At 38.3% G+C, this 17,400-nt stretch overlaps 1 protein-coding gene across 2 annotated transcripts; it reads right to left on the reverse strand.

Moving 5' to 3' along the window:
• Positions 1-1,434: 1,434 nt before the first annotated feature.
• Positions 1,435-11,744, reverse strand: RFC3 (replication factor C subunit 3). 2 transcript variants are annotated; one of them, XM_083848216.1, is made up of 9 exons: positions 11,586-11,744; positions 10,936-11,073; positions 9,719-9,786; positions 6,827-6,924; positions 5,992-6,173; positions 5,613-5,749; positions 5,405-5,503; positions 4,249-4,318; positions 1,435-2,610 (listed from the first exon to the last, which is right to left on the reverse strand). In XM_083848216.1, the coding sequence occupies exons 1-9, from the start codon at positions 11,670-11,672 to the stop codon at positions 2,419-2,421; spliced, it is 1,071 nt and encodes a 356-aa protein (XP_083704342.1). In that variant the 5' UTR covers positions 11,673-11,744; the 3' UTR covers positions 1,435-2,418. The 2 variants fall into 2 exon arrangements, with proteins under 2 accessions (XP_083704342.1, XP_083704343.1); XM_083848217.1 differs by lacking the exon at positions 11,586-11,744 and adding an exon at positions 9,955-9,992 and having other exon boundaries at positions 10,936-11,074.
• Between the last annotated feature and the right edge of the window lie 5,656 nt (positions 11,745-17,400).

Genomic DNA, 17,400 nt, shown 5'->3' on the forward strand with positions numbered 1-17,400 from the left:
AAAGACAAGAGCAGGATCAACAGGAGAAAAGTACAGGCTTTCCAGAACAGTGATGACCACTGTATCTGATCATTACCCTATTTTTCCATCCTCGACTACTTGTTTCACCTGAGATAAGAGCATAAAAATGAAACCATTCAAAAAGTGGCAGCAAGAACAGCCACACCATTATGCTGGGGTTTTTATGTTGGGGTTTCAGTCTCCTGGACGAAGCAGCTGAGGTCTTTTCAAGCCGAAGTCCACTCCTCTATCTCCAGCTGACACAAGTACTATCCAGCTCCTGCCTCTTCACCCTCCACATGGATTGTATTACACAATATTTCACAAATCCCTACAACCATTCTTCTTCTCCTACATTGGTTCTTAACGGTACAGTGACATGGACCAAGCCTGCTTTACCAACTTCTGAACTCAGATGCTTCATTTATGAGAATGGTTCACAGAACAAGATGCTAAATCAGACAAGAAAATAAAATACCAAGATAGCTAACTTCTGCTTACCTGTACAGAAAGCTGCTTTAACTCCTAGGAAGCAGGATGGGGCCATGGAGGCAGTTGTCATGAAGCTTCAGGATGCCCTTCATACCCTTTCTGTAGCACCCTTTCCAGGGACAGCTGATTAAAAGAGGCAGTGGGCACTTTTAAATGGTGTCACTTACCATTGTCATCACATCCTGGAGTTAGAGTAGGCAAAAGGTAAATTTTATTTGGCTTTTGAAAATAGGTACAGACTAGGCTGCTGAAACAGCAAGCAATCAGTACATGCAGTAATTATGCCCCCCTCTCCCATTCTTGCGCTCTGTCTTGTAAGATATTAAACATTCATTTCCACAATTATTGACTCTGCTAATGTAATTTATTTCAGAATTAACAAAATAATGATTTTCCAGGATCTCCATCAGTCAATCAAGGCTCTCACCATCTTGACAAACTACCACTGCTGTAGCTTTGCGTGACAAGAGCAGATGGAAGAGAGAGCCCATCTTTTAGATTTCCTTAATTTCAAGACCAGTTGGGCACAAAGCAGGCCAGCACTGTCTCGTGAGAATGAAACGGAAGGTAAGCTGTGTGTTAACGACATACACGGGGATGGTCAAGTTCCCAGAGAACAGCAGTGACACTTGCCCTTTGACAAGAAAACTAGGGAGATTCTTTATCAATTACTGCAGAGAGGCCCTTAATTAAAAAAAAAAAGCCATTACATATAACTAATTCTGACTCAAGAAGTCTTCAAAATCTAAATGCTTTCTGGCTTAATTAAGGGGACTAGGAAACAGTATTTAATACATTTATGTGTATTTAAAAGTATCTAGTAATAAAGTATCTAGTAATAGTCTAAATCAGCAAAATGAAAGCTACGAATGTCATCAATTTAGTCATTTTTTAGGGTACCACAGGACATAGAAATAACGTGTGAAAGACTTGCAGCATAAATTGGTGTAACTTCTTTTATTTCAGTGTCTCCCTGATGATGCATGTCTCACCTTTCTGAAAGATATTCTACATCAAATTGAAGTCATAAAGCCGGAATGTACATTCATTTAAGGTTATCACATACACTAATTCAGCATTTAATTTGTTGTTCATATTCTCTTACAATTTATTCTACTATTTAAAAGAAAGCATTACATATTCTTTCACATCTTAAAGTGACGTTTTTGTTAAAATTTGAAAACTGACCATCAGTTAAACCAGAATCAAAAGAATAATCTTTATCTGAAGTTGTGTAGTTGTGTGTGTTAAAACAAATATGCAAGTGTCAGCCAGCAAGTGGCCCTACTTTATATGGATATATTCTTTCTAAACAAAAAAGTTCAATGTTGTCAAACTGATATACAAGCAATGAAGAAGCATTATTCACCCAATTTCAATACAACGGCTTACAAACGGAGTCAAAAAACATTCAGTATCAACATGCCACAGATAAAAAACACTGTGGTTAAAAAACAAAAAAGCCAAACAAACAAGACGTGTAAGTGACTAGGCAGAAAATATATATATTCCTCAAACTGGAATTTACCACAACATCGATATGTATGTATAAAATCTTTTGCTTACAGCCCTGGCCTTGAACAATCAAGAAGCCAACATGCAGCATCTCTTCTTCACGTACAGTGAAGCTTACAAATACTGCAGGCAGACTATGATCTTATACAGCTTCCAAGGCAACCTGTTATCTTTTGGAAAGGACAAAAATATTTTGTATGAATTTACCAATAGATTTGATGCTGTTAACAATCCATCTGGTTTCTAAAACTGAACTCTCTTCTCCAGTTCGTTGTAGTTTATATGAATAACAAAATAACTTTGAACAATATCCATGTGCCATCAAGCATGGACAAGTAGACCATGTTATTTATTGGCTATGTTACTGCCATCATGATACAAAGACTCTGTATGCAGCTCCAGGCATCACGGTTAGAACATCATGTCATCTAGTCCATCCTCCATAAACTTCTTGTAAATTGCCATAAACTTTGCTACAAATGCTTCAAGATGATAAATGACTTTGCTGCCCAGTTGCAAGCGGTGTTCATAGAAGGCTGCCATTTGTGCAACTTCTCCTTTCAGTTGTCCATCACAGTTATTCAAAAGCTCTGTCAGAAGACCCTAAAAGCAAGACAGCATTCAAAAAAATTACACTCTTTCTGTTAAAGAGGATAACCTCAATTTTCTGGAAATAGCTAAGTAAATGACCATCAGCTCAGTCAGGAATCTAACAGAAAAGATGTTTAAGAATCATTACACCACCTCTCTGACAGGACTAGACTGATGGAACTGTGTCTCTTCAGAATATTCTTCCGGGATAAATAATTCATGTCAAAACAGAAGTTAACTTATATTCTTAGACAAGAAAAATCATATAAGGGAACTGCTCATGCCTTAATGATGAAAATAAACTAGCTTCATCTCCAAATGCTATAAACTCTACTTGCATGCAGGCACACCACTATAAGGAGAATTTTACAAAGACACAGGTTTGTTAAGATCACTTATTTCCTATCTTGACATCACTGATCGAAAAGAGTAATAAGCTGTTGTTAACAACAAGGAAATGGCTTAAAGGCTATATATACAGAGTTGTGTACGTATATAGACACACAAGATACTTTACAATTACTTCCATCACGGCAAAAAAAAAAAAACACTATTTCTGGTCTGAGACAAAAAAAATCACTGCAAGTCTATCTCTATTAAAACCTGGGATTAAGTGAGAAGTATCTCAAGCACATTTCAGGTTTATGAAGTAGGCAGAGGACACCTTTGGCTTGAAGACAAGAGTCCTCAAACAGGGCAATGCAGGAACTACTAACTCACCATTAGCAAGAAAAGTTAAAGATAAGTCACTACTGCAACTGTCACAAAGCAGAAGTCAATGTGACAAAAAGATTTTGTCTATGGCAATATCCACCCAGGGTAAATTGCAAACCTTATCTTTAACCTTCGTCCTTTGTTCTGGTCTGGGTTTTCTTTTTTTTGTTTGTTTTTCCCCCTCTCCTTCTAGCATCTTTTCACCCTGCCTAAAATAAAAACACATGTCCTATTCTTTTGTTTGTTTGTTTTTAATAGTATAACAAGATTTCTGAAGAAACCTGCTGCTCTACTTTCCTTCATGAACCTCTCCAACAGGACATAGCAAATACTGAATATATAACAGAACTTTCACAAAAGAGAATAAACTGAATCAAAACTAGCCCATAAAAATACACCTATGCTTCAGTACAGAAAATGACAAATGACCTGGTAAATCTTCAGGGGGACAAAGCATGTCCTCCTTCGGTTTTACTCAGCTATAATGTTGCTGTCAATGATCACAAAGTAAAGTCCAGTAAACCCATTCAACAGAGGTCTGAACAGGGAATGCTGTGATAAAAATACACTAGTTACAGAACAGAATCTTCCTGCCCTCAAGATGTACACTACTCATATCCATGTTCCAAAATATATTTAGGCATGAACAGAACAGTCCAGTAGATACACTCAGGATCCTGTGAACTGAATGCTATGGAACAACGTTTGCAGGAACAAGGTCTTTAGCTACTGATTTAAAAGTGATGACCTGGACTGTTCTGGTTACTTAATAGGAAGAAACACAGAAAAGAAAAGCATCTTGAAGTCACTCACATCTGTTTGGAAAGAACACAACTTTCATTCTATATTTGGATATTTTTGATTTTTTTTTCCATTTAAAAACAGATTTTCAGTGTTTATATCTCTACCACATTAAGAGCTAGATAGCTGAAGTACCTTCATTATAATTTCAGGAGGAATACAATGTGTTAGGAGTTCATAAAGCCGTCCACGAACCTCTAAAAGCCTGTTGGAAAGACAACAAAATATCAGATGTATACCCACAAAGCATACAATTTTTTACTATTTTTTACTGTAGTCATTTTGTCAAGTGTGGGCAAGATGATCAGGTTGTAGAAAATGATCCAATTATCAATTCTCAACTTCTGATACTGAGAGGCTATCGACATTTGAATTCTATACAAGATTTTCAATGACATCAAGTAACATATGGAGCAGCCTAAAAGAAGCAGGCTGCATGTATGAGACACAAAGTGAAATAATAAAGAGGGCACTTCCCACTGTGCTTGAAAAATAAAACGCTTCATCCTAAGCTCTTTCACAAAGTCACATTACGCTAAAGATGGTGAAACAAAAGCTTTAAGTATGAAAGTAAAAAGGACAGCATAGTACTCAGCTAAACTTATGATCACTTTTGGTAGCAAGTCTGCAACACATTGTACAGAAAAGGCAGGGAAATTGATCGTTCACCATTAGAATGAAGACCAGAAACCACCTACAGATTTAACCAAAAAAATGAACATAAAAGAGTTGAGTTGAAAGAGAAAGGCCACAAACACTCAAGACACTCCATTATTCCCGAAACACATACGGCTAATTAGAAGTTTACTGCAACTTAACCTCATTATTTCTGAGCCTTCCTACCATGAACATCATGAAAAACGTTACTTTCTTCTCCTCAAGTCTTTCCACATCTCCCCACTCTGTTCTCTCTAAGTCTCACTGCTTCCATACATGCCATGTTCTCTACGTATTTTCTATCTCTATCTATTCAATGATCTCTCTGATCATTTCTGGTCATCTTCTCCAGACTCGAGAATTTGCCTAAAACCTTTCAGTGCGGTGCTTAGAAATGGATAGACCATTTCAAAACAAGCCTCACTACCGCTGCATAAACAGCAGAGACTTACTCCAGTGTCACACAGGCTATATTTCTAACCTTGTAATCCACTAAGCTACAAACTCCAGTAAAACGTCAGAAAATTACAGATAACTAAAGATGGCATGTTTTTAACTACGGCATTTCTTACGTTCAAGAAAAAAAAAAACATACATACATAATTTATAAATGTAAGCATGTTTATTCATCTACCTTTGTGGTGTCTGTTGACTGACAATAGCATTTGCAGTTTCTCTCAAATAAACTTCCCAGTCCATTTCAGGAATGTCTTGATCAGCAGTGAAAGGATACCTGCATAATGATGATAATAAAGCAAACTGTCACCTACTCAAACAACGATACAGAAGTTGATTGCTATGTCTAAAGGCATAGTTTACATTAATATTTAGCAGTCACTTACTGTTGTACTCTGCAAGACTCGCACATCAGCAGTGCTTTCCGAAGATTCCTGCCAGACTTCTCTGCAAGCCTTTGAGCCAGTTCCTGAGGAAGAGTCAGGCCTTCCTTCTTACACACACTGGACAATACATTGCAGATCTAGATGGGAAACAGCACAGAGTGCAACATTTAGCGAACAGTTTAGCACCAACAGGTTCTCCTACATGAAAAATTTCTGAACCAGAGATGGACCACTCTTTCAAGTGACGTGCCTGACAAGTCACCCACCACTAAGAAAAACTAGGTCGCTTGGTGAAAATAAAACATTTCAGAAGCCCACAACAAGAACTCATCTGGCAAGAAGTTTTAAAGGATTTATTACTGCTTCTGTTTCAACGTACATCTTCGATGCTGGGAGCAGGCACTCGGATGGCCAGGCATCTGCTTTGAATAGGTGCTATAATTTTTGAGATGGAGTTGCAGCACAGGATCAGCCTGCAGGTTGCCATGTACTTCTCCATTGTTCTTCTCAAAGCATGCTGGGCATCTTTAGTCAGTTTGTCGACTTCTGTTAACAGCACCACTGAAAAAGGGTAAAAAGAAGTGCACTTTTTTTTCATATCAGATCACCTTAATAAAATGAGTACTTTGACATATAAGTGATAACATTAAAATGAATTATGCAAGCAGCACAGTTCCACGGGCAGGAAAATAAGGCAAGATTAAGACAACAAGCATGCCTTGTGTAGTCTGCCACTCCCTCATACTCTATACTTATGTACTGGAATGTCCATTTCTTTAGAGTAGGGCCTGCAACACTTCAGTGCTGAGTAATTCAGGTAGACGTAGAAGCTTTCAACCTGATAATAAGTGCAGTAACTTCTTACAGTAATTCTAAGTAAGAAATGCAAAAAGAATTTATGGCATAAGGTTATATAAAAACCCCACACATTTCTTGAAGACTCCCCTCAACGTATTTTATATTAAGAAGCTAAAATCTTATCTTAGCAAAGGAGGGGCAGAAAGCTGCCTTGTTATGGCAGATGCAGGGCCTTTCCATGGAACTACAAAGAAAAAGAAAAGATATATTTCAATAATGCTTTGGAACAATCAAGAGACACTCAATACAAAACAGCTAACTTTTTTAGTTACTTTCTGCAGATTCAGTCACCTGAAATCTCAGGAAAAAAAAAGTTTCAAAAATACTTCGACTGGTTTTGCACTGTTTTTACTCACCTTTGAAGTCACGTTGAGTACTTGTCTCAAGCTGTTGGGATTGTGCTACTGTCTTCAAGAGTTCCTGAATTACTACACGGTCATTATTTCCAGCATCACTGCATCAAGAGATTGAATAGAACTTGTTTTAAAACAACAGCTTTACACTGCATATAAAATACATCCTCCTAAGCAGCCTTTTGGTCAACTGACTATCCAAGAATGACAGAAGAATTCAGAAGCTATTGAGGTTAGAATTAACCTCAACACACACATTTGGTTACAAGTTACCTTCCCAAGTAATAAAAAAAACTCGAACTTTGTGAAGCCATGGCTGGATTAGTCACACTGTATTTGGAAGTAGCAAAACTGTTGTCAAATGTTTTTATCAACTTACTAAAACAAAACACATTTTTCTGGCATGAGAAATCAAACCTTTTGTCACCTTCAACTTGGACACAAACACTTACTGTGACCATTTTTGCCCACCATCGTGGAAAGAAAAAGTGAGTAACCACATAGTAGGATGCCTGACTCAAAGGACTGATGTAAACACTTTATTTTTCCCTTAGAACTAGATGTCATGCTATGAACAAACCACATGCTTAATGCAAATTTGAATGGCAGACACAGTGAAGTTATAAAAAGTTACTAATAAAAGATTAATACTGAGATACCATTAGAGCACAGCTGGCAGGCTTGTTTTTCTTAGAAGGCAGGAAAACAAGAGGAAATACATGCTGATCTCCTTCCTGACTCTTCTCTGTACTATACCCTCACTGGCAACTGCACAGCTTTCTTAGCTCCTAAGTCAGTAGCTCAGCACGCTTGACTCAGATTTGACAGCCACTGGGGTGACTGACTTGTCAGCTCTATTACTGAAGCAGCACAGAAAAGAGGGGGAAAAAAAAACAGTCCTCAGCCTCTTCAGACTGTTGTCTTCACAGAGGAAGCAGCTCTGCAATGTTTCACTGGCAAGCAAATAAAAAGGACATTCATCTGCCCTGCCTGAGTCACCACTCCACCCGACCTTCCCCTTCTTTGCCAAGGAGAAGGCAGCAGGATGGACAGAAGCATCACGTTAACTCAACATTCACAATCTGCTGAACAGGCTATGCTGACTTAGACTGAAGCGCCTACTCGGTCCAAGAGATTTGTCCTTCAGCAAGGGAACAGGACTATGATTACAGAAAAAAAAAAATCTAGTTCTACTCACATCAACTTTTGGAAATGGAAAACAGTTTCCTAATATTTAAAATAAAGTATTTTTTGCAGTAACAGAGAATCCAGGGTCATAATTTCATGGTGATAGATTACCCTTGATACTATGCAACCACAGCAAACGTTCCAGGAAAACAATGAGCAAAGGCAGAATTACCACACAAATGTACTTTTTACCCCTCCATATTCTTTCACTACTCACTTACTCAGGGTACCCCATTTTAGAATATCTACTTGAGCTATTCAAGTGACCACGAGACGATGCTTTGGAATTCAGATGATAGAACCATTCTTTTTCCTCCAAAAGGAGGCAATCTGATGAAGTTCCATAAGAAATTCGACGCCTGTAGAGTCCTACCCCTTCCCAGGAGTTAATTTCCTTTCCCCGATAGCCATTTATCACATTCCACGTTACCAAGGATGAACTACATTATTTCACAATACTATTATTCAATCAAAATTCACAAACCACACTGATAAACATTAACCAGCACATGCAGGTTCACTGTCTGGTCAGAAATAAACATGACAATTACAATTATTCCATCACTTAAAGCTTGTAAACCTACATATTAGCAATAAAATACTTGCACGTGTAAAATTGCTGCAAATTTAAAATAAAACACCTTTTTAAAAAAATGTTTCAAACTGAAGCACTCTAGAGAGTAACAGAAGCATTAGCTGCATTAGGCTGTCAGAGCAGAAGACTGAATGTCAGACTTTTTATATCACCAAGATGATATATTCACTATTACTGTTTATTCTTAATTATATAGTTTATTAGTAAAAATCTCAGCTTCGTTTGAGGCCACACCAGGATACCAGCAGATAGTCACTGATCAATATACAGAGACTAACAATAAAACAAGCTTTTAAAGGCCACGCTGTATGATAGAAACACAGAGCAACACAAGAAAAGATTTAGTGATAAGCACAAAGTTACAAGTTACTTCAGGATACTCAATGTCTTACAATTTCAACTCGGACAACAAAGCCACCATAACCAAAACCTACCACTGCACAAAGACATTTACTGTCTTGTGATTTAAAGTAACATTAAAGGGCTTCAGGTAAATACAAGCATTTACTTTGGGTCAGTGAACTATCATCAGCAATTTCACAACTGTCACAGGAGACATACAACACGCCCTTACAGCTTCTGCCATTTAAATCAACATCTGACTTCCCTCATAACAGGACTCCCAGGATTTAGTGGGTGCTTTTTGTTGTTGTTGCTTTGTTTTTAAAACTCTGTGCTTTACTCTATTTTAAAAGAGTTATAAGGTAAACCTTACTTGCTTTCAAGTTACTTTATTTTTGTATTCATAAGAGAAGTAATAATTTTGGGTTGTTGGTTCCAACAGAAGTTCTCATTTGCAACCCAAATGGCTAAACTTATGAATCCAGAATTGTTCCTCGGTACCCAGTCCTCTACATCTGCATGCTGATCCAGCTGGTTAAGCAGAACATTACTGTTTTAATTATACAGCAATCCAAATGTTTGTTCATTTAGAGCTGTTCAATTAAAAATCCTCTCCCTGCCCTCACGTGCTGCCCAAACCTACAAGCCAATATCTAATTTGCTCAGGCAATAAATTGGGTGATCAGGCCCTTATAGAGCTCAAAACAACTTACAATACGGCTAGTGACTTATATTTAAAGTGGAACTTTTTTTTTTAACTGTACACTTACCTTGGGTTAACTTCAAGGTGATAATTGCTTGCAATCGTGCTAATTTCAATTTTCTTTTTAGAAGGTGCCTATGTAGAAAGTAACCATATTACATTTCAGAAAGAGTTCTAAAGTCAGAAGGAAATATTGATCTTACAGATTATAACTAGTTAGGTTGTTGGAAAACTGTTAAGTCCCGCAGACCAAACAACCACTCAAATACTAGCCTTATGCATCTCCTACCTCTCACAACCCACCCTCAAAGGAGAAAAGGAGTTCTGATGCATCAACTACCCTATAAAACAGAAACCAGGGCAGGTGGGTTGGAATTATACAATCTTTAAAGCCTCTTTCAACCCAAGCCATTCTATGATTCAAACACTAATGGTGATTATAGTGTAATGGTGATTATAAATGCATACTCCATTTACTGAGTTTTGTATCAACGAATCTCATTACTGGAATCAGCCATTTAAAATATACGATATTTTGTCCACAGAGAGAAACGCTTTGGAGAAAAAGCTTTGGACAAGCCAGAAAAGGCTGCATAAATGTAACAGTATTTATATAACCCCTAAACTTGGGTCTGAACAGTTTCATACACCCTATATTTACATCACCCAGTCCAAGTATTACATTCATTCCACTACTGAGGATTAAAAAGCGAGCGTTAATGACCTACTTATAAATAAAGTTTGATAATTCCTTGATTACTAAGCGTTCCATAACAATGATTGTGAATAAATAACTTTTTAATAATAACTAATTAAGTGCCTGACACCAGGGCAAGTAGAGCTTAAGCTGACTTTTTCCTAATGAGAAAGCTGTTACTATTGGGATGAAAACACAAGTTTCAATTTTCAAGTATAACTTTGCATATGTAAGAAAAGCTGTGTTAATAATTAAAAAAAACTGCTTTTACAGACAAATGAAACTCTATATATTTAACTGAGAGCTAGTCTCCTACACATGACGCTGTTTTACTTGTACTAGTTTGGACAAACAAACCAAAAAAAAAAAAACAACCCATGAACACCTAAAGGAACAAGAATACTTGGCAAAAGTATTTGTTCAAGTAACCAAACTAATTTCGTTAATTGTATAAATAAGCTAAAAGATACTGAATGCACAACACAGACACACATTTTTAAGTTCAAATAAAGGCCTTATAAGAGAAAGATGTCAGTATACAAGTATCCACAGTGCTTTGCGGGGGAAGTGAACATTTTTTTTTTTACCGTTATACTCTGATGCTCAATCCTCAGCTTTTCCACACCCGGACCGTATAACTCCCTTAACAGACACATTATTCTCGTCTTCTTTCCAGCTCCTGACGGTCCATACACCAAGAGATGGGGGAAGTCACCACACTGAACCTGAACACAAAGCAGCAAGATTTGTTGGCCACAACAGTTATTTTCCGTATGTTAAGAGAGGTTATTTATATAACCGTTCTCACTGAAGTTTACATGAAATGACTTCTCCAGGTACTGCTCAGTCCCAACATACTAGTTAAACTATGAACTGATGAAGTGAACTTCTTTCCTTCAATACTATTTCCTTTGGAACATATTTGCCCCTCAAAACAATACGTAACCCCATTTCACTGGAAACACCCCCCCAAAAATATGCATTTGCTTCCAGGGTGACAACTTAGGGCTGAAGTATATACATATATACATACACACATAAACACTTCTGGTGTGCATGTACACGTATATACGTTCCTCCTTATACACTGTACGCTCTAGAACCTTTATATATGACCATATTAATTAGGTAATTAGGTGCTTAATCGCCGCCTGAGCGAACCGGCGGGCCCGGTCTCGAACCCGTGCCGGAGGGTCCGCGCCCCCCGGCCGCCCGCCGCCCCGCGGCGCCCCCTCACCAGGCAGCGGAGCTGCGCGGCCTGCTGCCGGTGGAAGTCCAGGCGGCCGAGGCTGCCGGGCCGGTACTTGTCCACCCACAGGCTCATGGCGGCCGAAAAGACCCGCGCAGACCCGGCTCCCAACCGCCCTCTACGGCGGCTGCCCGGGGACAAAAGGCAGCGGATGCAAACTCGGCGAGGAGGAAGAGCGCTGCTGCCCCTCCCCCGACGAGCACCCCCACCCGCATTTTGGGAGCTCTTTCACCCCCGTGAATGATAATTTTTGCCATCGCGCCCTGCTGGGTTGTGCGTGTAAAGACACAAAGGCTGTGCTCCTGCTCGCTGCAACTGTAGTCATTAGTCATACAGAATCACAGAATGGGGTCGGAAGGCACCGTAAATGCGACCCAACTCCAAGGGACCCGCTCAGGGCAGACCCTGTGGCAGGCTCGTTTTGTTCACAAATCATACGCAAACACTTGGTTTGGGGGGTGCTGGCCCCCCGCAGCAGGCCCAGCAGAAAGCATGTCTGAGGGGAGAGCTGTGGTCTGCAGCCAGCGGCGGGAGGCAAGGCGAGCTGGCGGGCAAGGAAGCAGCAAGGAGCAGGCAGGAAGCAGCCCAAAAAGCTTTCTCGGCCTGCCCTCCCTGCCCCTGATCCGGAGCAGGCAGAAAAGAGCCCAAACGGCTTCCTTCGCCTGCCCTGCCTGCCCCTGCCCTGATCCATCAGTGTACATCTGGCCTCTTGACCTCTGCAGATGGCGGGCAACAAGAGGCCGGTGTCCTGCGTCGGGGGAACATACGCTCCTCCGCTGCTTTGTCTCGCTCTGTGTCGTCCCAGGCTTGCAGACTCATTACGGATCAGCGGGTTGCCCGTAATCGGTGTGCCACACTGCGAATTTACAAACCAAGCGTGTGGCTTTATTAACAGAATGCCCGTGTACAAGAGGAGGTCTTACTTTGACTCTTTATGTGGTAGCCCTGATAAATGATCGTGCACAAACGATTTGAAAACAGAAAAATTACTTAAAGTCATAAAGCATCGCTATACGCATGCATAGGCTAAAATGTGTCAGCCTAATTTTTGTACTTAAATAACTTTTGGAAAAAAAAAAAAAAAGATACATTAGGAGTTCATGTGACTTCCTATTTATCCGCTCCATGTTTACATTTATTCACATAGTCAGAAAGCCAGAATGCATGTAATAGCTTTGTTATCCTAAATATTCAAGTTACTCCTAAAGGCCACATAAACCTAGTGGGAGCAAAATAAGAGAGCACATCAACTAGTAAAGTTAGGTGTTTCTGAAACATTGCGTACTCTCGTAGACGCTCATGAATCAGTTTTATTTGCAGATTGAATTATAAAAATTAACTTTATACTGCTTTGTCAGCGCTGTCCTTACGCATGACTGAGCTTGTGAAAGCTGCAGCTGCAATATCTGGCCTGTGTGTACATTTGAGTCCCTTTCTTCTGCCCAGCACCACAGAGTGACCAGTTCCCTTGCCCTTTTCTAAGATTTCATTTTGTGCGTCTACAGTGTTTCTCATGTGGCTGTCCTCTCCCCTCTCTTTTTCATGACTGCTTAATTTCCCTTGTTGTTCCCTTTGGTTAGTTATATTTATGACTAGCCTTTACAAGCTTTTTCAGATCCTTTGTTCATTTACCTCAATTTTTAATAATTTCTGAGTGATGTGTTACTCTTGTGTCTATCAGTGTCATGCTAGACTTAATTGCAATTTCTGTGATAACTCCTTATAACCTACTGTTTTTCCAGCCCCTAGAGATACTGTATTTACAGATGCATGTCACCGTCTAGCAAGTGCTTTGACAGATTCTCCAGGGTTTTGAAAGTACCAGTGAAACAAAATCCTTTTTGGATGAGGTTATACTTAAACAGGTAGGACTCAGTCCAGCAGGCTTTTAGATACTTCCAGCTCCCAATGAGATCACAGGCTGAAGACGCCTAGCAGCTTTGAAATGACCCTAAACTCTTTTTATTATTAGGGCATTAAATATCCTTAGGATTTCTTATTTTCCTGAGCAGAAAATGTTGGGAATTGCGCCCTACCTCAGCAATGCATTTAAGTATGTGCTTACGTTCATGCTCTCAGTTAAGCTGTTCCCTGCCTTAAAAAGTAATTAAAGAGATGAACAGGATTATTTTCTTAAGTAAATATCTTACAATTTTAAAATCTGGGCCTGCATGAAGCATTGCAGTTGTGGTACTTTTTATCTGATTAAAATGCTCTAGAATGCTTTGATTTTCTACTTCATTAACTTTTTACCTTCACTGTAAATCTAAACAAAAAGAAGTAAGTGTCTAAAATGGAATGGTTTGGCCAAGTGCATTGCAAATAAATTAACATGAATAATACAGAAGATTGAGGCAATTTCAGTTGCAGCCACAATTCACTCAAATATAAGGACTGTTAAAATACATCTTCACTCATATTTCTTCAGTCCAGCAGAAAGTTCAAAACGTAAAATGACTTCTCTGCATGAATAAACTAGAAAATGTATCAGAAAATAGGGATTTTAATTACAAATGGTATTCTGAGCCGCTTACTCCTGTTACACATTATTAAAAAGTGACATGATGTCAGGCACTATAAAAGAAGCTCCCTCCTGTACCCAAATTGAAGTAAAATTATAAGACCTGGATCCAGTGTTTAAATATATGTATGTAATTTTTAATCAATTTTAAACTGACTATTAATACAGTGTTAGAAAAAGTTAGAGCATTGTTACACTGACCTCCTCAGTCATTACAGCATGATTGCTGATAGCAATCCAAGCAGCTATTAACAACTCCAAGTACCATTTTGCTGTTCAACAACTTATGTTTTTCAGACAAGACTGTTTGGCATCCTTTGATCCTTCAGGCTGCTTCGCTGAGCGAGATAAATTTTCTTTTCAGTTTCAAATATTTTAGTAGATTATTGCCACTCTGTTGGCTGTCACTCTAGGTTATATCACCCTGTCCCCATCAGAGTGCCTGTATTGCTGCAAGTAAATTGTAGCATATCAAGAAAAAGCAGATCACTAATTACAATGAGAAAAAAAAAAAAAAAGGAAAGAAAAAGACTGCAATAAAGTGACATCTGTTCTATTGGTGACATGCTGATGTCATGCAGATTGAATGTGACAGTGGAAAGAAAAGCACTAATGATGATAGCCAAAAAAATATCTAAAATAACAACAAATATTCCATATAGATTAGCAGCACTGAAGAAGCTGCTTCTCTTTAAGAGATATAAAACCAAGAAATCCTAGTTCTTCAACAGTCTTAATGGGTTATCTTACAATCCTGAATTTACTCTGGAAGAGTAAAGTAACAAAAACAACACAGAAGCTTCCCATGCAAGGATGAGGCAAACTAAAAACGTACATGAAGATACCATTTTCACAGCTAGTGAAGAAGCATTGTGGAAAAGGCTACAGAGATAACATTTAATTGGAGGATACATCTTGTCCACCAGTCATTACTGCCAAGACTTTTGCACATCTGTCCACCTGGAAAAGATTAAGCAAAACCTGTTGCTAAAGAAGTGGAAGGGTAAAAAGAAATAGGTGAATAGGTGTATAAAAAATAATAATTAAAAAAAAATAAAGCAAAAGCTTTGCATTTTCATGCACTCAAGACGTGGTGGTACCATAAAATGTTCTGATTTAATCAGTCCTCCTTTGTGTTCCAACTCATGTCGCTGAGGGACAGACACTGCTCAGCTTCCTCAGTCTCTAATGTGCCTGAAGAATTAAAAGAAAAGGAGATGAGATATGTTTTGCTGTTCTTGTCCCTCTGTGGCTGCAATCACATGTGGCTGTGCAGACTTGAGACACTTCTTTTCTACCATCAGGAGTTGTCAAACTACAACAAACTACAGCAGCACAGTTAATCATGGTAGAAAAACATAAGGTGACAGCTGAAATTTTTTAAATGTTCTAAACATAAATTCAAACATACCTTTGGGGACATGTAGAGTTACAGATCCATTCTTCAGATGAACTACAGCTATGTCGAATACCTGGTCATTTTCTACTGACGTTTTTGATAAAAAACATAAGCTATTTTCATTTGTAGTTTAGGTCTTTCCCCCTGAGACTTACCAGGTCACTGACCAAAAGATGTAGCCTTGTTCAGTTCCCGTCAGCCTGCATTTTGCAATACGAGAACAAAGGAAGCAAAGGAAGCAAGGGAAACTCTGTCCATTTAAGACTGTAGATACAGATTTACAGGTTTTCTTATTCTAAATAAGACACACAAGATCTGTATGGAAGCTAATCACAAAGCTCTTTAAAGAATAACATGCTGTCAGATATTTAAACATAGGAACAAATATTGATTGCTGACCTTAATTAGGAAATAATTTTGCAAAGATGTTGACATTTGACATTTTTTCTCTCTTTCTTGGCAAGGATGTGCTTTGCTGACAAAGACTGTGGATTATTTTGGGATGTGGAAGTATTATTTGTTTTCATTCTCACAAGTACTTGAACTTTTTTTTTTTTTAATTGACTTCAGTTGCATTTTCATGAAAAAAATCACCAAAAATAATGCATTTTTGTAAAAAGTCAGGTGAATCTACAGGAAAGAAGTTACATCAAAAAAAAAAAACTAGCTTTGTTTTATGTGTAGTATTTTAACTAATGTATCTCACATAGCAGGTGTTTTCTAGATTTCTAACATCTGATAACTTTTTTATTTTTTTTTTAACTTTCCTCCAGATGATAAGAGACACAGCCCCTCTGAATTCAGAGGATGAAATCCAGACACCTCCAAACACATATTAGGGTATTTCCAGTGATGGTAATAATTGTGGGACACCACAATGAGACTCCTGTTGCATTTCTATGAAGTAAATTGCTATAATCTGCCATGTTCCAAACACGTATCTATGCTGAGCAATTGGTAGAACACGTTGGTTGTCCCTAGTTGTGGTTTTCATAAGTTTACTGAAACCCAAAGGTTTTATAGCGCATACTATGTTTTATGAACCAACTAATATTTCAGAGCTTGACTACAGTAATTTCATCTCCTATAAAATTTTACTGTTCCTAGTAGCTATCCAATTATCTTTGTAGGATTTTTTTTTATTTTATTTTATTTTGGGGCCACAGCAGTCTTTCTCATGTCTCCTAATTTGTCTTTTCCCCTAGAGAGTAATTACATTTTTGTTGGATCAACAGACATACAGCAGCTTTTGAATTTCCTGGTTTTCTCCTGGGACTCTTGATTTTCAGAAGAGCTTTCATCTCTAAGTTCAGTGTCAGTTTCAGTAAAGTTTGCTGATCTCTTAAGTTTTGACAGTTTTCTCAGTGTACCAGCTAATCTGAGGCCAGCCCTGTTTATATGTAACAAGGTGGAATTTGCTTACTGACATGGGAACAGGTCTCTGTAATCCAACTGAAAAGTAAGGAGAGTATATGACCAACAAGAGTTTATGCTCATGCTTTCCTGAAAAGCTGAAATAGACTTGTCCTAAAGCTTTTCATAATCTGAAAAGTTAAAAAACAGCATATTCTCATAATGTCAATGAAAACGTTTCATTTATAAATGTATATTTTATAAGAAAACATGCTACATCATGCTACACTTTCTGTTTTTTGTTTGTTTGTTTTTATATTAAAATATCCAATACACAATGACAATAGAGATCTGAAATAGCAATGTAGTTTGGAAAATGTTTACCACAGACATACTGCCTTTAGTAATAGCAGATTTACACACGTAACACTACCACGTAACTGTGGACTTGGAAAATTGCCACAGAGCAATATATATACTATGAGCAGCTATTAGAATTGATGTGCCTTCAGACAGCTGTATTGCTATTG

This window comes from Anser anser, assembly GCF_964211835.1.
Source record: "Anser anser genome assembly, chromosome: 1".
NCBI classification, from domain to species: domain Eukaryota; kingdom Metazoa; phylum Chordata; class Aves; order Anseriformes; family Anatidae; genus Anser; species Anser anser.